Source organism: Lytechinus variegatus, chromosome 12, assembly GCF_018143015.1.
Source record: "Lytechinus variegatus isolate NC3 chromosome 12, Lvar_3.0, whole genome shotgun sequence".
NCBI lineage: Eukaryota > Metazoa > Echinodermata > Echinoidea > Temnopleuroida > Toxopneustidae > Lytechinus > Lytechinus variegatus.
The window spans coordinates 10,828,739-10,851,987 of record NC_054751.1 but is presented as its reverse complement, the minus strand read 5'-3'; the positions used below and the strand labels follow the sequence as shown (position 1 = coordinate 10,851,987).

Sequence of the window (23,249 nt, the reverse complement as noted above, 5' to 3'; positions counted from 1 at the left end):
GAGCGAGTGGCAAGGCGTGGAGCAGCAGCGCAGCGAAATGTCAATTTTTATTTAGCGCCATCTTTAGACCATCCGAGAGTACCGTATTTGTTGCTCCTCTTGCAAGCAATATCAAAGTCCATATTTATGGCAAATTCACAGGCAAGTATGATTATAAATTGTGTATGATTTGCAACTCGTATGTTTCTGTATTTCCTGCAATTAAAAAAAAAATCAAATTTGGAAGAAACGTGGATTAAAAGAAGAGTATGGGCAGATATGCCCCCGGCAAGACATACAAATATAAGGCCCAAACGAAGCAATCGCCACTGAATAATGTCAACGCAATGTTGGACGCTGGACAGGTACGGTACGGTAATTAAGCTCCTGCACTAATCGTATTACTTTATCACGGAATCGTGATGATACTAATGGGATATATATGTATAAGAATTACACTTTTTGGTGATAGAGATGTTGATATAATTTTTGAAGCTAGCCTAAATGCCTACTGTAAATAAACTAATTTTAGTTGAAATATATCTGAGACTGACCCACTGAGTGTGACTGAACATTATCTAACAGGTAGGATGGGGGTTGGGTGTAGTCTTGAGGACGCAATGATGATGATTTTTTTAGATATGTCATATTTCTTCATCATTGACGTCTTGACACTATCTCCATCAGCGTTCTCGCCAGGATTTTTCTTACGCGTGTCGCAAACCCGCCGATTCGGTGGTGGCCGATTTTACACGTGATGTTTTGATTTTCACATGTGCTTTGATGATTTGATCCCGGTAAAGTCAAGTTTCATTGCCAATCCGCGAAGTTCACTGTAATATTGTTCTAATCGGCGGCGCACACCAATACCTAACTTAGAGTTGATATCGGCAAAATGTTGAAATGTTAAGTTGCTGTTTATCTAAAAATGTATGGGTCTTTTTGTCTGGAAATGTTTTAAAGTGTTTTGAGCTGTATTGACTTAAAATATATTTGAAATACCTTTCGTTATGGACTCCCGTTCTCCGAGAAGAAATATAAATCACGCATCTATCAGGACATGTTTTAACATTGTTTTGAGGTGCTTGAGTTGAAATATATTTGATATGCCTTTCGTTACGGACTCCCGTTCTCCAAGAGTAAATATAAATCACGCATTTTTCTGACAACCGCGGGAAAGAAAAATAAAAGAAAATAGAAGTCACAAATATATCAGATTAATGAACGATCTATTAGGAATGTTTCAAAATTGTTTTGAGGTCCTAATGAGTTAAATATATTTTATATACCTTTCGCTATGAACTCTCTCAGAAATAAAATTCACACATTTATTCTGACAACAGCGGAAATGAAAATAAAAACAGAAGTCACAAACATCTAAGTTTAATGAACGATCTATCGGGACATGTTTTAACATTGTTTTGAGGTGTTAATGAATTAAAATATATTTGATATATCTTTCAGTACGGACTCCCGTTCTCCGAGAGGAAATTTAATTCACGCATCTATCAGAACATGTTTTAACATTGTTTTGAGGTGTTTCAGATGCAGCGTTCTCGCCAGGATTTTTCTTACGCGTGTCGCAAACCCGCCGATTCGGTGGTGGCCGATTTTACACGTGATGTTTTGATTTTCACATGTGCTTTGATGATTTGATCCCGGTAAAGTCAAGTTTCATTGCCAATCCGCGAAGTTCACTGTAATATTGTTCTAATCGGCGGCGCACACCAATACCTAACTTAGAGTTGATATCGGCAAAATGTTGAAATGTTAAGTTGCTGTTTATCTAAAAATGTATGGGTCTTTTTGTCTGGAAATGTTTTAAAGTGTTTTGAGCTGTATTGACTTAAAATGTATTTGAAATACCTTTCGTTATGGACTCCCGTTCTCCGAGAAGAAATATAAATCACGCATCTATCAGGACATGTTTTAACATTGTTTTGAGGTGCTTGAGTTGAAATATATTTGATATGCCTTTCGTTACGGACTCCCGTTCTCCAAGAGTAAATATAAATCACGCATTTTTCTGACAACCGCGGGAAAGAAAAATAAAAGAAAATAGAAGTCACAAATATATCAGATTAATGAACGATCTATTAGGAATGTTTCAAAATTGTTTTGAGGTCCTAATGAGTTAAATATATTTTATATACCTTTCGCTATGAACTCTCTCAGAAATAAAATTCACACATTTATTCTGACAACAGCGGAAATGAAAATAAAAACAGAAGTCACAAACATCTAAGTTTAATGAACGATCTATCGGGACATGTTTTAACATTGTTTTGAGGTGTTAATGAATTAAAATATATTTGATATATCTTTCAGTACGGACTCCCGTTCTCCGAGAGGAAATTTAATTCACGCATCTATCAGAACATGTTTTAACATTGTTTTGAGGTGTTTCAGATGACTTTCGTTATATATGGACTCCCGTTCTCCAAAAATAAATATAAATCACGCATTTTTCTGACAACCGCGGGAAAGAAAATAAGACAAATTAGAAGTCACAAACATCTCAGATTAATGAACGATCGATTAGGTATGTTGTAAAATTGTTTTGAGGTCCTAACGAGTTAAAATATATTTCATATACCTTTCGTTTTGAACTCTCAGAAATAAAATTCACACATTTATTCTGACAACAGCGGAAATGAAAATGAAAGAAAAGAAGTCACAAACATCTATAGTCTGGTCAGTTAGCGAAATTATGTGGACACGGTGGACAAAAGCGTGATTTTTTCTCCAGACCTTTGTTTATGTATAAGAATTAAGAATGGGGTATGCTCCAAAAAATCTGGCTGCAGGAACAGTGAAAAAATGGGTGAAAATGTCAGAATTTATGAGTTCAGATTTGTCTGATATATAGACTAGAGCTAGTGCAAAACTCAATAGCAGTGCATTATTTTGCATTGGATTAGTTCTTGAATTCAGACCCTTTTGGAACAGATCTTCTGTTTGTCCTCGCATCTCAATGCACCAAATATTTAAAGCAGATGCTAAACAAGCCGAAGGGTGATGGTGGAGGGGGTTGAATGTTGGTGTGTATGTACATATTTTGGTCTTGGGGTAAAGGTGTGCAATACACATTTTTTGCATGTGTTGGAAATTGTGTTGCCATGGTAACAGTGTATTATTGCAAAAATAAGGTACAAATCTTGCAGTTAGAACCACTTCCTCTGTTTTTAACCGATTCTCATGAAATTTGGCACACACATTGGTCTTGAGGTGAAGATGTGTAAGACACACTTTTGTGTGTCTTTCAGAAATCTTGTTGCCATGGTAACAACATATTATATGGTGAAAATTGGGAAAAACTTACAATTCAAACTGCTTCATCAGTTTCCAATCAATTCTCATGAAATTTGGCACACACATTGGTATTGAAGTAAAGATGTACTAGGCACTTTTTGTGTGTGTTTCAGAAACTGTGTTGTCATGGTAACAAAATATCATATGGCAAAGTTTAGGTAAAAACTTGCAATTTTAACTACTTCTTCAGTTTTGAACCAATTCTCGTGAAATTTGGCTCACACATAGGCCTTGGGGTAAAGATGTGCAAGAACTTTTTTTTTGCATTTGTCAGAGAGTGCATTACCAGGGTAGCCACATATGATAGCCAGAAATGTAGGAAAACTAATTGTGGATCAAACTTCTTCCCCTGTTTTTAGTCAGTGCTCATAAAAATTTGAAGAAATATTCATCTTAGGGTAAAGATCATCACATTAAATTCTAAATGTCTTCTCTGCATTAAAATGTGGGGGTATTAATCACCTTCATTAATATTTCTTGGTTTGGGGGGGGGGGGGAGGGGCAGGATTAGTCCTTTAAATCTGACATCAAAGAAGGTTAAAGGCAGTGGCCATTACAAACATAAAAATGATAAACACTCTTAATAAACGCATCCCCTTAAGGGCATATACGCTGGAGGTACACTGGGTGAATATGAAACCTTCCGCTGAAGCAGAGGAGTTCCAACACTGGCAAGCAAAACAAAATGTGTACCCCTTCTACTTTCAACAGCTGACTTTCCAAACCTTAGTTCCACCTCCCCAAGATGTGCACCCCTCCCCATACCACTTTTAGTTCTACTTCCCCATGCTCAAACCATTTTTAAAGCTAGACATTACTCTTTTTTTGGGAGACCTCTTAAAAATTACAGTTAAAGGATTATGACTAGGAACTTAACCCCCTCCCCGAATAAATAGGGGGCTGATATACTTTTTAGCAGAAAATGCCCCCCCCCTTCAAAGGTAAGAAGAGTCCTTTGCACTTCAGACCATTCATTTGAAGTTTAATGCATTCTGATTTGATGAAAAATTGTTTACAGTACTCAATTAACCATTGTTTATTTATATTCTCCTACTCAGTCTTTTATTCATATTCATATTCCGTTCCTACTCTTTCTTTTCAACTTTCACATCACTCTTGATTTTGAGCTTCACCATGCCATCTCCTTCTGTTTCCTGTCTCTCTCTCTAAGTATATTTTTTCTGACATATTTTAAAGTGTACCTCATGTAACTAATTATAGAAATATAAATATATACAAAAATCTCTGCACTAATTATTTTAGAAATTCACTTGCAAATCCATGACTCAGTAACATACCATATCAAAAATATACCTATGTGCACAATAGATTTTAGTCTAATATTTTCTTTCATTTAAATTTTTCAGTATATTTCTGTGACAGCCCCTGTTTCATGCTTCAAATGAAACATTGATTAATTGGACACCGGAAACATTTTTTTCAAAGCAGAATGTTTGAGGCTTTAAATTAATATGCTGAAGTGTAAAGGATTCCCCCCCCCTTTTTTTTGGGGGGGGAGGGGGAGGGTTAAATTCCTAGTCGTTATAATTTCCTTTTACTCTTTATGTGGCAATTTTCTAAAGCCCCCCCCCCAAATAAAAAATGTAAGTGGTGTTTTTTTTAAAGTGTTTAAGTTCCTCATGGTCATGGCCTTGGTCTATATTTTTATGTTGTCAGTTTTTAAGGACCTTCTCCGCCCCCCAAAAAAACCCTATGAATATTATTGAAGGTGATTAATACCCTGCGCTATTATATGACGTTATAAAGAGGAATCAAACCCAAATAAACACTTGTTTTTGGAGGAAAATGAAAAATCAGACGAGTTTATAGGTCAAAGTTTGAACAATATCGGACAAACCATAACAAAGTTGTGAACATATTAAAGTTATAAACATTGGTAATCACTATACCCAAGAAGGCTTCAAATTGACCGCATATGTGATGTCATAGTGATGTAAGAAGGCAAGGACCACTCTTCCATGTACTGGAATAATTAATTAGCTAAAATTTCTTTTTTTTCAAAAGTTTTACTTCAAATTATGTTTTTCTTTCATGAGGAAATAAAACATACTACCGGGTATATATTACGGCCCCAATGGAATAGGGATTTAGGAGAAAACCAAAAATCCTGATAACTAAGTACTAGTCTTATGGGAAAGTTGTCCTTGCAGCCTCACCCCTTGTCATAATTTACTTACCCAGTTGCCAATTTGAATTCGACATACTAGTAGCCTTAGGGATCTTAATTTTAAAGCAGCCATAACTTTATTTTGCTTGTCCGATTTCTTTAAAACTTTCACCATTCTTATTTTTCTCCTTTTCCATGCACACAACATTATGACCAAGGCTTGATTCCCTTTTAATACTGAATATGAATCTTTACCCGAAATGAATATTTGTGTCAACTTTTATGAGCACAGGCTGAAAACTGAGAAGTAGACTGATCCACAATGAGTTTTCCCCATATTTCTGGCTAAATGTGGTTACCAAGGCAATGCACTCTCTGACAAAAGGTTCTTGCACATCTTTACCTCAAGGCCAATGTGTGAGCCATAGTTATTCCATGAGAATTTGTTCAAAACAACAACAACAAAAAAAACTGATGAAGTAGTTTCAAATTGCAAGGTTTTTACCTAAATTTTGCCATATAATAGGTGGTTCCCATGGCAACACAATTTTGGAAACACACACCAAAATTGCCTTGTACATCTTTACTTCAATACCAATGTGTGTGCCAAATTTCATGAAAATTGATTGAAAACTGATGAAACAGTTTGAATTGTAAGGTTTTTTCCCCAATTTTCACCAGATAATGTGTTGTTACCATGGCAACAAGATTTCTGAAAGACGCACAAATATAAGTCTTGGACATCTTCACCTCAAGATCAATGTGTGTGCCAAATTTCATGAGAATCGGATGAAAACACAGGAAGTAGTTCCGACTGCAAGATTTTTACCTTATTTTTGCAATGATACACTGTTACCATGGCAACACAATTTCCAACGCATGCAAAAAATGTGTCTTGCACATCCTTCCCCCAAGACCAAAATATGTACATACACACCAACATTCAACCCCCTCCACCATCACCCATCGGCTTGTTTAGCATCTGCTTTAAATATTTGGTGCATTGAGATGCGAGGACATACAGAAGAACTGTTCCAAAAGGGTCTGAATTTAAGAACTAATCCAATGCAAAATAATGCACTGCTATTGAGTTTTGCACTAGCTCTAGTCTATATATCAGACAAATCTGAACTCATAAATTCTGACATTTTCACCCATTTTTTCACTGTTCCTGCAGCCAGATTTTTTGGAGCATACCCCATTCTTAATTCTTATACATAAACAAAGGTCTGGAGAAAAAATCATGCTTTTGTCCACCGTGTCCACAAGTAGGGCATTTTTGACGCTAACAGACCAGACTACTAAGATTAATGAACGATCTATCTCAGGACATGTTTTAACATTGTTTTAAGGTGTTGATGAATCAAAATATATTTGATATATCTTTCAGTACGGACTCCCGTTCCCCGAAAGGAAATATAAATCACGCATCTATCAGGACATGTTTTAACATTGTTTTGAGGTGTTTGAGTTAAAATATATTTGATATGCCTTTTGTTATGTACTCCCGTTTTCCAAAAAAAATATAAATCACGCATTTTTCTGACAACCGCGGGAAAGAAAATAAAACAAAATAGAAGTCACAAAAGCTCAGATTAATGAACGATCGATTAGGTATGTTTTTAAGTTGTTTTGATGTCCTTACGAGTTACATGTAAGATATATGTTATATACCTTTCGTTGAACTCTCTAAGAAATAAAAATCACACATTTATTCTGATAACAGCGGAATTAAAAATAAAAGAACAGAAGTCAAAAACATCTAAGTTTAATGAACGATCTATCCGGACATGTTTTGACATTGTTTTGGGGTGTTAATGAATTGAAATATATTTGATATATCTTTCAGTACGGACTCCCGTTTTCCGAGAGGAAATATAAATCACGCATCTATCAGAACATGTTTTAACATTAATTTGAGGTGTTTGAGATGCCTTCCGTTATATATGGACTCCCGTTCTCCAAAAATAAATATAAATCACGCATTTTTCTGACAACCGCGGGAAAGAAAATAAGACAAGATAGAAGTCACAAACATCTCAACGATCGATTAGGTATGTTTTAAAATTGTTTTGAGGTCCTTACGAGTTACATGTAAGATATATGTTATATACCTTTCGTTTTGAACTCTCTCAGAAATAAAATTCACACATTTATTCTGACAACAGCGGAAATGAAAATAAAAGAACAGAAGTCACAAACATCTAAGATTAATGAACGATCTATCTCAGGACATGTTTTAACATTATTTTAAGGTGTTAATGATTTAAAATGTATTTGATATACATTTCGTTACAGACTCCCGTTCTCCGAGAAGAAATATAAAGCACGCAATTTTCTGACATTAGTGGAAATGAAAATAAAAGAACGAAAGTCACAAACATTTTAGATTAATGAACGATCTATCAGGGCATGTTTTAACATTGTTTTGATGTGTTGATGAATTAAAATATATTTAATATAGCTTTCGGTACGGACTCCCGTTCTCCGAGAAGAAATATAAAGCACGCAATTTTCTGACAACAGCGGAAATGAAAATAAAAGAACGAAAGTCACAAACATTTTAGATTAATGAACGATCTATCAGGGCATGTTTTAACATTGTTTTGATGTGTTGATGAATTAAAATATATTTAATATACCTTTCGGTACGGACTCCCGTTCTCCAAAAATAAACATGATAAATATAAATCACGCATTTATTCTGATAACAGCGGAATTAAAAATAAAAGAACAGAAGTCAAAAACATCTAAGTTTAATGAACGATCTATCCGGAAATGTTTTGACATTGTTTTGGGGTGTTAATGAATTAAAATATATTTGATATATCTTTCAGTACGGACTCCTGTTCTCCGAGAGGAAATATAAATCACGCATCTATCAGAACATGTTTTAACATTATTTTGAGGTGTTTGAGATGCCTTTCGTTATATATGGACTCCCGTTCTCCAAAAATAAATATAAATCACGCATTTTTCTGACAACCGCGGGAAAGAAAATAAGACAAGATAGAAGTCACAAACATCTCAGATTAATGAACGATCGATTAGGTATGTTTTAAAATTGTTTTGATGTCCTTACGAGTTACATGTAAGATATATGTTATATACCTTTCGTTTTGAACTCTCTCAGAAATAAAATTCACACATTTATTCTGACAACAGCGGAAATGAAAATAAAAGAACAGAAGTCACAAACATCTAAGATTAATGAACGATCTATCTCAGGACATGTTTTAACATTATTTTAAGGTGTTAATGATTTAAAATATATTTGATATACATTTCGTTACAGACTCCCGTTCTCCGAGAAGAAATATAAAGCACGCAATTTTCTGACAACAGCGGAAATGAAAATAAAAGAACGAAAGTCACAAACATTTTAGATTAATGAACGATCTATCAGGGCATGTTTTAACATTGTTTTGATGTGTTGATGAATTAAAATATATTTAATATACCTTTCGGTACGGACTCCCGTTCTCCAAAAATAAACATGATAAATATAAATCACGCATTTTTCTGACAACCGCGGGAAAGAAAATAAAACGAAATAGAAGTCACAAAAATGTCAGATTAATGAACGATCCATTAGGAATGTTTTAAAAAATTTTGAGGTCCTAACGAGTTAAAATATATTTTATATACCTTTAAGCTTTTGCTATGAACTCTTTAAGAAATAAAAAAATGAAGCTACAGCCAAAGCAAGTGATACCTCCTTCGTCATATAAGGTACATTGCGTAATACCTTGGGTGAAGCAACTGGGATAGATCTGTCATCAGGACACTCGACAACAAATTTAGATAATCTGCCAAGATTTGCTGAACCATTAAATCAGGTAAACATGAGATGAAAATCGATGAAAATGGGTATTATTTGGGCAGCCACTGAGGTCATTTTAAAACATGAGCCATGAGAGCGATTGCTTTGGGTGGTGACGGACATTTCATTTATTTTTTTTTCAATCAGCGACTATACAAATAAAAAAAAATTATACAAATTCTAATAACTTTTAAAGTCTTTGATGGATTTTCGTAAAACTTTCATCAATGCTTATCATTATGTTTAAGTTCTGCTATGTTTACAATAAACTTTTTGTCAGGGTGAACTCCCGCTTTAATGTTTGGTCACTTGAAAATGACACCTACGTATCACGAACGTGTGTTAACAGTAAGTTAATTTTCAGTTGGGAAATATTGGAAATATATAAAATCACTTATTCATTTTTACCATGCTTTATTTTTTTTCAGGTTGAGACTTCGAAAATGTGTTGACCATTTTCATCATTTTGCAATTCAAATTCCCTTTAGAGAGATGTTGCAAAGTCTTAGGCATATTTCTGATCTGTACGATGCAGGATCTAGGGGCGGGGGAGTTGGCATGACATATCGATTAAAAATACCTAAACATCGATCTCACGCCACCCCCCCCCCCCCCCGAACATCAATCAATAGAACTGTACACACATGTGAAAAACAATACAAGAAATTATAGTCTGTTTTAGATGAAAAATAAATGGTGAATCCAGCAATTAGCTGTCATACAAATAACATTAACATCTCGCTCCCGGGATCTCGCTTTTTTCCTTTCACAAAATCATCCACATGTATATCGCAAACCGTTTTAACATTCATTCACATTTTCTAATATCAAGAATTAATTTCTTGATGTCAAGTATTAATTTCTTGATATTAAGAATTCATTTCTGATTTCGAGGGTCAATGTATTGCAAGAAATCATTCTGATTTTCAATCAGAAATTCTTGATATCAAGATCTTCATTTTCATTTCTGATTTTGTGCATGCATCAATATATTGCAAGAAATCATTCTGATTTTTATTCACAAATGAATTATTGATATCAAGAAATTAATTCTTGATATCAAGGTCTTCATTTTCATTTCTGATTTCGTGCATCAATATATTGCAAGAAATAATTCTGATTTTTATTCAGAAATTAATTCTTGATATCAAGAAATGAATTCTTGATATCAAGATCTTCATTTTCATTTCTGATTTTGTGCATGCATCAATATATTGCAAGAAATCATTCTGATTTTTATTCACAAATGAATTATTGATATCAAGAAATTAATTCTTGATATCAAGGTCTTCATTTTCATTTCTGATTTCGTGCATCAATATATTGCAAGAAATAATTCTGATTTTTATTCAGGAATCAATTCTTGATATCAAGAATTCACTTCTCATTTCGAGCGTCAATGTATTGCAAAAAATCAATCTGATTTTTTTAAAGAAATGAATTCTTGATATCCAGAAATTATTTTTTATATCAAGAAATGAATTCTTGATATCACAAGAAATGAATCTTTGATATCAAGAATTCATTTCTGAATTCGATCGTCAATTTATTGAAAAAAAATCATTCTGATGATTAATCAGTAATGAATTCTTGATATCAAGTTAGAAATTAATTCTTGATATAAAAATAAATGTTTTTTGGTACCATGAATTAATTTCTTGATATCAAGAAATCGTTTTATGATATCAAGAAATGAATTCAAGAAATTAATTCTTGATATCAATAAATCTAATAATTTTTGATATCAGAAAATGTTAAAATAGCTTGCCATACGCATGTCGCTGGCCGGCCGGCGGCCATTACAGTTCATACATCCAATAATTTCAACAATTATTTCGTTGTTACATGACAGCAGAAATTGAGAATGAACGTTAAGAATGTACTTAGCAAGTAATTACCAGGAAAATTATATGGAATAATGCATTTTAAAATCAAAATTTCTTGAAAGTTATCAGAATACGGTATCATGTAAAAATGAAAAGTTACGTCGCATCGCGGACAATTCAGTTCCAAACATTGCGTGCAGGTCCGGCTCGCGCTCTGGCTCAGCTAGCTACCCGCGCCAGTGGGCTGGCAAAGCTAGCGTGGCTGGCTAGCCGGCTGGAAGTGGAAATTCGCCAGTTAGTGTCTATGCATGGATATTATCCGGTCAAGTGATAAGATCGTAGTTTGTCTGTTATTTTTTTTTTGCCCGTGTCGCTCACTTTTTGCGCGTGACGCACCAGGAGCTTGTGGAATTTGCGTGTGTCGCATGCGACGCGTGTGTTCTACACTGGCGAGAACGTTGCTCTCCATAGTGCCTTCAGCGAACGACCAAAACAAAGATGGATTTCCCCAAAAAATCCATCTTTTTAAACCGAACTCACTAGAATTTTGTTAATTTTATTAATTCTTACACCTTCCTACGCCTAATGCGTAGGAAGGTTTTAAATATTACTTTAAAAAATGTAAAAAAATGAAGATTTCTTACCTAACTGATGCCGCGTAGACCTCTCGTTCCACATGTAAACAACGGAACTACGATAGCGTCGACCCTTGAACCGCCTATGTATGACGTACTTCCGGAAAGCAATGCCGTCTTAACGAACAATTTAGAGATAAAAAATCTTATTTAACAAACATTAAAATTTATTTCGTGATCATACATAATTTATATATATTGATATGAATCATCATCATTGCGTCCTCAAGACTAGGTTGGGTGTCCGGACACGTACCGTAAGGGCACTAGTATTCAACCCGGCATAATTCAAAGATTTTGACATATTTCCAAAAATATTTAGAAATATGGAAACTATCTTAATTTCATACCTTTGTTATTTCCAGGGTAATCTGTTGTCGGAATTTTCTTTATCAATCTGTCGACTGTATGCGCGTAGGATCGAATTATGCGCCGATGGCCTTTTGCACTGAATTGCACTAGTATTCAACCTAGTGAGGATAGATAGCAAATCTCAAAAGGGTTTATATTGCTAAATTAGATTTAGATCTATGTAAGTATCTGGCTTTGATTAATTCCCTGTTTGGTCTCATCTCAAATGGTCTAGTCCATAGTCGGATGGGACAAGGGCAGATTGAGAGACAGGACCATCTTTCATCGCTAGGTTGAATACTAGTGCAGACGGGTTGAATACTAGTGCAAAAAACCGTCGCCGTATAATTCGATCGCCCGCGCACACAGTCAACTGGTTGAAGAAAAAAATAACGGAAAAAGAATAACCAGCATTTGCTCTTGGAAATAAGACGGGTCTGAAATTCAGGTGAATTCTATATTTCTATATATTTGAGGAAACTCTCCAAACGGGTTGAATACTAGTGCCCTTACGGTACACTTATCTTTTTGAAGCCTTCTTTTTTGTCTGTGGATTACACTAAAAATATGAATTCATTACTTCTAATCATTTTCTATTTTATTCTTTATAATATTTCCTAACATTTTGTACTAAAAATTGATGAAACTTCGCTGGTAATTTTTTCCAAATGACATTCTAAAATTGATCGTCCGGACACACAACCCGTCCGGATACACAACAACTGGGTATACGGTAACCCAGGGAACTCCCGCCTGGGCACAAACTGGAACCTCAAAAAACGAAAAGTTCTCTCGTACCCCCGTCTCGATCGGCCATTTTTGTATGAATCGTAACAAAATGGCCGATCGAGACTGGGGTAGAGGGAGAGAACTTTTCGTTTTTTTTTAGATTCCAGTTTGTGCCCAGATGTCAGGAAACTGCCACTCCTTTATAGACCTTCATCCATATAATCGTGGTAAGTGCTTGATTTCTGTTTTAACTATTTATTCGGAGAATTATTTTGACCTGTTGATTTCCTCCAGTCCTGGAGAACTGCGAGATCCAGTGGATACGCAGAAAAAAAAATACTTCACGCTTGTCAGGTGGGTATGGTCAATTACACGTAAGGTCATGGGGCTGGGCTCCCGCCCGCTATGCGGGTGGGAGTTCCCTGGGTTAAGGTACGGTAGATCTAGAATTTAGTTTCTAGATAAATCTAAAGTTACTTAGACTGATATGATAAATCCGCTGTTTTCTGAGGAGGTTTTTTTTCAACATTTGCTGATTTTTGTTGTCCTCGTAGCTTGCCCTACAGTCACACAGAGCACTCATTCAATGAACAAGGTTATGATATAACCTTGTTCTCAGTTACATCTCTATGTGTGGCAAAATAAGGTTGACAATGTTTGGATTATTTTCTCTTTTTCTTTTGGACAAATACTTGATTTTTTTACACTGTCAGTTTCCATTACAGCTTTTCATTATATAACTTGGCTCTTAGGTAAATTTGATTCTTTAAATTATTTTTTCTTTATTAAAAATGGAGCTTGAAAAATGAAAAAGATTTCTTGCCATATTTTCTTCCACCAATAGATAGAGGGCGTACACAAACATATGCCCAAATTCAAGTTTTTGAGCGCTTTGGTCAATACAAATATTATTCTAAGTTAGTAATGAAAGTTGAGTTGCAACTGTATGGAAATTAATAACTTTGGTCCCAAAAGTGTTATTTCCCGGGGGGGCCACTTCCATTCACGAGTGGATACCATGCGCGACCATGGGGTATCGAAAAGCACCCTAAACACGTAATTTCCATATTCTGAAAATGCACCCCTTAACAAGTATTGGCGTGTGAAACCCTACCCTTAACAAGTATTGGAAAAAAATCGATACTCTTGGAAAATATTTCCTGAAATGAACCCCTAAACAAGTACAGGAATGTTTTATTGTTACGGGTCCTTTGGTTGTCGGCTTTACCTTATTTGGTTTAGTACGACCTCACCTTCTACACCTCGAGCAAATAGGACTCTTAACACGTAGTGTTGGGGCAAAAAGGAAATCCTTTATAAAACATTTTAATTTTGTTTTATCATTCCCGCAAATTCGACCCTAAACACGTAATTTTCCTAGCGAATTAGATACCCTTTTTTCATTATTTTTGTTTTTTTGACACCCTTTTCATGTTACGTACGTAACGTGCCCTATCGTGAAAAGGACATCCCTTTTACGTGTTTTTTTGGTCGCGCATGGTATCCACTCGTCAATGTAAGTGGCCCCCCCCCCCCCCGGGTGTTATTTTAATGATTTTTTAAAGTGTGTGCTCAATACAGCATTGGCATACCATAGTCCTACGTGTAGATTCTTCACAGGCAGGATGGTAGCTGTGAATAAGTGACACAGAGGAATGATGGCCATAGGCATTAGGCTGGTAATGGTCGAGCAAAGCGTCTATGGTCTGGAGGAAAGGCCCTCATGACATTGATTACTCCTAAATTTTGCTTTTGGATGGGGAAAAAAGGAAGAAATTATTTGTAAAGATAAATTTAATTACCACCTGTCCGAAAAATATGCTGGAAAATAGCAAAATTTGATGACGAACAGATCAGGATTTGACTTAGCCAGATTCTTCTTTGATCATCGTCAGCGCAGCTACAGCTGAGCGTACAAATGTGCCAGTCAATTTGCGATGAATTTGGATTGTAAAAGTTGTACTTTACGTGATCAAAATAGAGTTTTCAGTCAGTCTTTGTCAGTCTTGATCTGAATACTGCTTTCAGATTGGTTGAATATCGCCAGTCTTTTCCCACGATCACATGATCTAAATGGTGCTTCCTGATTGGTCAAATACCACCAGTCCTTACAGTACATGTATATGGCAAATATGTTTTGTGAATGGAAACTTGTAAACTCTGAGAAAGTTGTGAGTAGATCCACTCATTCAATGAACAAGGTTATGATATAACCTTCTCAGTTCTTAGTTACATCTCTATGTGTGGCAAAAATGTTTGGATTATGTTCTCGTTTTCTTTTGGACAAATGCTTGATTTTATTTTAGTCAAGTTTCCATTACAGCTTTTCATTTTATAACTTGGCTCTTACGTAAATTTGATTCTTTAAATTATTTTTTCTTTATTAACAATAGAGCTTGAAAAATGAAAATTTTCTTACCCTATTACTTTCCACCAATATAGGGCGTACACAAAAATATGCCCAAAATTCAAGTTTTTGAGCACTCTGGTCAATACAAAAATTATTCTAAGTTACTAATGAAAATTTAATTGCAACTGTATGGAAATTAATAATTTAAAGTGTGTAAGCTCAATGCAGCATTTTAATACCAGTCCTACCTGTAGATTCTCCACAGGCAGGATGGTAGCAGTGGACCAGTGAGTAGATCCAGACCTAAATACTTGCTTATGCTGCAGTCGGAGGTCACATTGTAAGGTCAAAGGTCATTTTCAGGTCAATGTTAAAGTTTACACGCAAGACTCTAATGACACCTAACTCTGCAACCGTATGACATATGACGCTTATTTTTAACAAAATAGTTACATGTATATGAACGAGCCAGTTACATCCAACTGAGAGTCGATGATGTCACCCACTATTTCTTTTGTTTTTAATTTTTTTAATTATACAATATTTAAATTTTTACAAATTTGATGATTAGGACCTTTTTGCCTGAAGCACAAAATGTTAAAATAATGGAATTCCACATGTTCATGTAGGAATGAAACTTCATTTCAAAATATTTCATATTTCAGTACAAAAGAAATAGTGAGTGATGTCATCAGTTCCCTCATTTGCATACCAACCGAGATGCATATAACTGTTTTGTGAAATAAAGCGAAACTTTAAAATGTCATAACTTTCTTATTTTACATCCAATTTCGATGAAATTTTCAGTGTTATGCTTGTTGAATTTTTCTCTTTTTATTCAAATCAAGTTTTAGTTGGGGTGGACTTGTCCTTTAACCCTAAATAGACTGGGCTATTTCGACGCCTAAGAAGACTGGGAGGGGGGGCTGATTCAGCCCCCTCTTATGATCTCGGCCGTCGATGGCGCGATCACGACGAAAATTGGCACACACGTTACCCATGGCATTATCTACGAAACCGTAACATCAAATTCTGCAAAAAATCTCATGTCTCATTAATTATGCTAATTTATGCGTAAAATCATAAATTTGCTCTAATTAATAAAATAATGCCCCTGAAATGCGAATTTTTGTTTCACATACTCTAGATAGGCATCTGATCAAATTTATTAAACAAGATTTCAGCATCACATTTATTTTCTTATGTATTCTATTGTTGTTTAAATTTCTTATGTATTTCTTTGTTTTTTTATTTCTTTGTTTTATTGTTTTTCAATGGAAATTGTCGGGGACTTTATTTTGACCATAAAACAAATAAAATTAATTGGTTTTAAGCAGTAAAAGGAAAAATAATGATACATTTATGAATTTTGGCTGAAAACACTATTTGCATTGGATTTGTACACAAATTCACGTTTTTGAGTAATTTTGGGTCTGCATGCACTTACAAAATGTTGCGTAATTGTGGAACCGCGTACCCGGGGGTCACAATTTTGGTCTCAAAAGTTGCGCGAGACTTGAAAGTAAAAAGTCAGCGAGCTACGCGGTCAAAAAAATTTGCGCGGCGGATTTCTCGCGAAAAATGACGAGGGGGGGGGCTGAATCAGCCCCCCCAGTCTTTTTAGGGTTAAGAGCCAGGTTACATGATGAATAGTTGAATGGTTGTAATGAAAACTGACAGGGTTAGAAAATCAAGCATTTGTTCTCAAGAACAAGAGATAATGAATAAACCAAACATTGCCAGCTATATTTCACCACACAGGGAATAGTAAAAGAGAACAAGGTTATATTATGAATGTGCCTGTGCCAGATTTAAGCTTTTCTACAATACATACATGTATGTATATTTTTTCTCTCAAGTCTTTAAAAAAATAAAATGTCTATTCACACACAAACAAATTGCATCAATGTTTGTTGAATTATTTGTCTCTTTTTATTTGCAATGTTTATTTTCGACTTTCATCTCAATATAAAATCATGAAATGTATCGCCATCTTTCGTGGCCTCGATTCAAGATTCCCTGCCCTTCGTTTTACATAGGGCATTAGTACACGCTCGAAAGTATGCTCTTGAGAACCAGAGTTGCGCTGCACAGCATGCGATACGCAACATGGAAGTTACAGTTGCCATTTACTCCCGCATTGCACTTGGCCCCTGTCGAATGAAGGCAACATGGAAGCATGCCGTTGACCCTATTTCTGTGCTAATTCAATAAATACATAGGTGCATTATGAACATCGAGATGGGCTTTAAATGAAAGAGGGGATGCATATCTTTTCATTGATGTACATCACATGAAGAAAATTTATGATTATGATGACAACAAAATTCACTAAATTACGGTTTCCTCTTTCTGGGATGCCCTGTATATATGTTAACATGTAGGTAATCTCTGTTGTATATTATTGCATGTATAATGTGTCCTTGCATTTTGATTCATGAAAGGTGACATATTCTCAAAGTGATCAGAGTTTTTTAACCCATGATGCACTTGCATTCACCATTGCAAAATTGTTTTTAATTTTGGTCAATTCATCACTATTCAGTGTACATGTATTTATTCAGCCAGTTTGAAATTACTAATAATGAACTTTTAAAACTTTGTAACTTAGATTATTATTTGTTTGATTTTGTTCACACATCCATGGATCTGCTTGTCTGATGTTTTACTTTTGGGACATGTTGCAATTTGGGTTTGATTCTACCAAATGAAAAAAGTTGAGTATTATTATGTATATTTGGAACAAAACTTCAGAAACTTATATCTAAATGGCCATTTTGAATCAAATTTGATAAGACAGGGTAAGCATTAGTATAAAATTAGTATGCATTAGTATAAAATTGCTGTTGGATGTCTGTGGTCTATATTATGGTTGTTCCACCTTATATGTTTGTCATTTTGCCTCCGAAGAAGATTCTGCTAGGATCAAAAGCTTAGGCCCCTTTTGACTCTCTTATTTACTCCATTGGCTCTTTTTTTAGATGAGCAGTTTACAGCAGCTTTTTAAATTAAAGTTGTCAATTTGAGTATTTTACCATCATTTCCCCTGTTTGTTTGTATAGAATATAGCCATGGAGAACATCACAAGGCAACTCCAAGGCAAGGTGTTCATTCAACGAGACTACTCTGAAGGCACAGGAGTTAAATTCCAGACGAAGCTTCCTCAAGAACTCATCGATCGGGTAATTATTCTTATCTTGGGCCCCATAACAAAAAATTCGGGAATTAATCATATGCTTGATTTTCACGGTTAACTATACATTGTAGTCAATGCAATCAATTGTTTAAAAAAATGTATGATAATTGCTATGTTTGGTGTTATGGGCCACTATAGGTCTTCATCTAATTCACAAAGCTTTGCTATTGATTGTACATGTAGGTCGGAGGTGTTTGAATGATTGTACAAAATGAATAATTCAGTCATTTGTAAAAATCGGCTTAATGATAGGTAAATAAGCCTTGTGTCAGAGCACAAAGGGCAGTAATGTCTTAATGTTGATATCTAGCTGAAAAAGTAATATGTATTAGATAAACAGTTAAAGCTAAATGAAAGTAGTTGCAGTAAAACACTTTTTTTGTGAGAAAGTCTGTAAAACCATGGTTAAGTATTACTATATCATCGTGGATCTAGATCTGGTACAGTTACATGAACTGAACTTTGTGAAATCATAAAATCTAAGCTGAAAATCGATCACACTGAAGATCGCCAACACAGATAGGCACACGTGGGATAGTGTATATTATATTGCTGGAATAAAGACCCAACGGCAGTGCTTGAATCTGCGATTTAATATTTTATTTTTAGTTTATTATTTTATTTCTTTATTATTATTATTTTTTTTTTTTGGGGGGGGGCTACTTTTCACAACCTACTACCTAAATCTGCAACATCGGAAGACATTGCAGTGAATGAGGATTTTCGGGGGCTCTTTTTATTTTCCAGGGTTCGGGGGCATAATCATCTTTAATTACCGACTCCCTGTGTAATTTTTTCCTACCATGTACTTGTTAATGCTTTCAACTTGGAATGATGTGATACTACATATATATGCTTTTCATACTGCATTTCTGTAACCCCATCGTACTATCTTTATTTTAATCACTCTTTTCTTTCTTATCACCCCATACTATTTGCTTAGCCTGGGTTAACATATTAACCCTGGACTATCACACAGCTCATGAATATTGATATTGCCACACTTGATTGGCTAATGCTTAGCCCCACTTTTCCTTAGCCCGGTTTCGTTTCACACTGCATCTTATAAGCCAACTAACCCTGCTTTTCAGCAGGGCCAAATGGTACCGTACTATCTACCATGCTAGCCCACTTTGCTAAAACGTAGTGTGAAACCGAAGTGGGCTAAGCTTAACCCTGGGAAATTGGTGGGGCTAAGGCCCCTGGGGTTAAGGGAAAAAAGTGCAACGTGAAAAGCATAATAGTAACAGATGTGAAATCATGAAAATTATTGACTCATATTGTTAAACACATGCTATTGTTTATCATAATTTTGCTAGAAATTAGATTATCTACCATTTCACAACCAAACTTTTTATTCTCTTGTTTATACTTTCTGTCTATTTCTAGATTGATCAAACCAGGTTCGAGTTCACCATCAACAAACTGAACGAGTTTTATGCAGAGGCTGAGAGGTTAGGTGCAAGGACTTACTGTGAAAGCTGCCTCGCATGTTTGACAGCCTACACAGTACTTGTCTGTATGACTACACATTATGATAAGGTACAGTTTTCACAAAGAAATTTTGAATTTCATCTTTTCAATAAGAAATTTCTTTTTTTTTGTGAATGAATGGTTCTGTGTTGTTGAAGACATCAATTAGATTTCAAGTATAGAAGCAGCTATTAACATGTATTTCAATCAGGGAGAAATTACACTTGGGCTTTGAGCAGTTTAGCCCCAAAAATTCTCAAAAGAGCCATAGAAACTAAAAATAGAAGCTCTTGAAATCTCCATTCAATGCAATGGTAAAGCTTATCCAATGTTGCAGAATTAGGCAGTAAGTTGTGAAAAGTAGCCCCTTGAAAAGAAAAAAATAGTCTGACATCAATCTGTAAGTTCCTTGCAAACTTATACATTATTTGTAGAGTTGAATATATGTGCGTATTCCCCAAAAGAGATATTCATCCTAACCGTAGTAAATTTAAATTTGATTTTTTTAATCTTTATTTGAAACTCATCTTTACCGGTTTAACACTTGGAGACCTGTGTGCGTGGGATTGCCAGCTTTTCATTTATTTTTATTTGATTTCTTTGTAAACTTGCTTCTTAGTGTGTAAAAAAGGCAGGACTATTCATACAGCAGCAGAATGATGAAATCTATGCTCCACGAGGTTTGGTCATCACAGACCCGTTTACACGGGGACTCAGGGTTGTATCCTTTTGAAATAATTGAGAATAAAACATTTTTTGTTCTGCTCGCAGACAGGAATTTTATCTTGCTTCTAGCATACAGTTGTGGAGACATCCTCACAAACAATATAACCTATAAGGCTATATCTTTTCATGACATGGTTTTAAAATGAAACAACAATGCCTGATTCAAAACTATTTGAGTAAATGCATATCATTTTCCTATTATTTAAGCAATTTATAGTTTCCTGCACATGTATATTAAAGTTTATCAATCAGCAAAGTGATTTGGTTCCAGCTTATTGGCAGATATCATCCATTCAAACTAAAGAATCATGCTTGTAATGTTGGGGGAAATACAACAAATTTATTAATGATTATTGGTCCATGGTTAAAATGATGAATCTTTTCTTTTCAGCTTAATGTACAGTATATGCCTTATGTTTGCAACAGGAATGAGATAATAATTAAACCAAATTTGAGATATTGATTTTTTTTCATAGTTCACCTCATGTCTGTACTTCTGTGTGACTTTTATGAACAATCTTTGTATATCCTTATTGCATCTTGCATTAAATGTTGATGTAATGACAGAAACATGAACATGTACATTCAGTCTTTTTACAGGAAATGTCCTCATTTTCGCTTCCTTCCTTGTTGGGGGTACATGTAGCTTAAATCTTTTGCACGAGTTATGTCCTTAATTCTGTTACTTCCTTCAGATCGAGATCACGGTATATGCCACAGACACATGATAAGAGTCTGGCCATGGGAACTCATGGTTGTATCTACTTCTGGCGTAATGATCGTCGATCAGGGCACGGAATACCAACATCTCTCATGTAAATAGCCTGACCAAGACATTTTCATACCTGTTTTTATGTAAATAGGAATATGACTATAAATATAATTGTATAGCGATATTCGTAACGTCTGAGAAATTTATGTGATCTAATGCTTTCAACAGTTATTCTTCATACTGCTGATGTGCTACCCACTAATGGCCAAATGAAATATAATTCTGAAAAGTATATTAAAAATATGTAACATTGTATTAAAGTATACATGTTAATTGAGATGATATTGTAATTCAAGAAGATTTGAATTTGAAAACTAGTGAAGCATTTGGTTTCTAGCATGATACTAGTGATCAGTGACATTCTGAGACCAATTTTTATCTTGATTAGAATATGAATAGCCTCTACATTGTATTTGATATTAGGGGAGGGGATGTATATTTTAAAAACTCATCTCAATGGAGATTTCATGAAACCTCCAATCATTAACTTGAAGTATCCCAGTTTGACCTAAGACTAAGAGATAGGTGATGATAGCATTAATTGTGAATGTGGCTCTCAAACTAAAGTTTACAAGTGGTATTGAGGTTCACACACGTTTCATTATTTGTACCCACATGAAAAAAAAAACACAGACGGAGATGAATCTTTCATGCTTGTACATTTATTAGCACAATATATACATGAGACTCTAAAAGCTATACATGTAAAAGCTAATTAATGCACAAGTTACTTGAAAGGGTGAAAGTTTATATATCATAGTAAAAATGGTACAATTAATAGGGAGACGAGACTAGGACTTTGTGCATTTGGTACTTGTAAGATGATAAAAGTGACTATGAAATATAAGAGATTTCAACTCTTGTATGTCTATTAAAATAAGACAATGGGGTACATGTATGTTCAAATTGCATTGTTCTGGCCTTAATTGTTGGTAAATGTGAATGGTGAACAAATATATTGATGTGTGTTTTCTTTCACACAAACATGCAACAATCCCCTTCATTTTCCCGACGTCACAGATATTGCAAAGTTGTAGCCAAACAGACCTGATGGGTGTTTCATAAAGCTGTTGGTAAGATACAAATGACTTTATGCATGGCTGGTGATCCTTTCTTGTGCTATGCGATATCTGTATGTAATTGAGTTATGACCTAAGAACATGTTCCAGTTGTGCGTAAAGTCGTTTGTAACTTCACAAACAACTTTATGAAACACCGACCTGGGGTTTTTCACAAAGAGTTAAGTGTGAGTTAAGTTATGCCTAAACAGCACCACGCACACATTATTCAATGCTTTTATAATCGGATTGAGAGATACGAGGCAGTGTATGTCCCATGATCTGACTGATGCTGCAATGCGCTATGTACTGCTCGCTATTGAAATGTATGTGCTGCTTTAAGTCAGACTTAGGCTTGTGAAACATCCCTCTTGTGGCTGTGATAAGGCTTTGTAACTTGTCAAGTTTAGGCCAAATAAATTCTTTCCTTTATAGATGATGGACATGACAGAAAAGGTTTCATCAAAGAACTCAAAAGAAATTGATTTCTTATTAACTGTCGATAATGGGTTGTACATACAGTAGTGCTGAAAAGTTAGTGAACCCCACCAGGGGCCCATTGCAGAAAGAGTTGCAATCAAACGCAACTCTAAAAATCACTCGCAACTTGATTTTCAACCAATCAACAGCGCGCATTTTTGACTTGCGATTGATTTTTTGACTTGCGTTTAAACGCAAATCTTTCTGCAACGGGCCCCAGAAAATGCACTCCTTCATGCCGAATGTTAAACGTAGACAATAATGTTTGGTGAGCACACTGAAAAAAACTATACTGAATGTAATATTCTGTCACTTGACTTCACAATTGAATATTTGAAAGATGGTAGAATTTGAACAATTTTAAATACATGTATGTCAATTTTCTGATGGGGTTCACTAACTGTTTAGCAC

The 23,249-nt window shown here is 35.0% G+C and overlaps 1 protein-coding gene across 2 annotated transcripts; it reads left to right on the top strand.

Annotated features, from left to right (window-relative positions):
* The first annotated feature begins 43 nt into the window (after positions 1–43).
* LOC121424858 (golgin subfamily A member 7-like) lies at positions 44–21,910 on the top strand. 2 transcript variants are annotated; one of them, XM_041620694.1, is made up of 5 exons: positions 44–141; positions 18,196–18,315; positions 19,719–19,871; positions 20,422–20,523; positions 21,224–21,910. In XM_041620694.1, the coding sequence occupies exons 1-5, from the start codon at positions 127–129 to the stop codon at positions 21,254–21,256; spliced, it is 423 nt and encodes a 140-aa protein (XP_041476628.1). In that variant the 5' UTR covers positions 44–126; the 3' UTR covers positions 21,257–21,910. The 2 variants fall into 2 exon arrangements, with proteins under 2 accessions (XP_041476628.1, XP_041476627.1); XM_041620693.1 differs by lacking the exon at positions 44–141 and adding an exon at positions 172–344.
* Positions 21,911–23,249: the final 1,339 nt, after the last annotated feature.

Bases quoted from the DNA above. Each gene is read 5' to 3' on its own strand.
- LOC121424858 (XM_041620693.1), top strand. From the start codon at position 249: ATGGGCAGATATGCCCCCGGCAAGACATACAAATATAAGGCCCAAACG. The intron at 345-18,195 runs GTACGGTACGGT...TTGTTTGTATAG, and splicing joins CAATGTTGGACGCTGGACAG to AATATAGCCATGGAGAACAT. The intron at 19,872-20,421 runs GTACAGTTTTCA...CTTGCTTCTTAG, and splicing joins TGACTACACATTATGATAAG to TGTGTAAAAAAGGCAGGACT.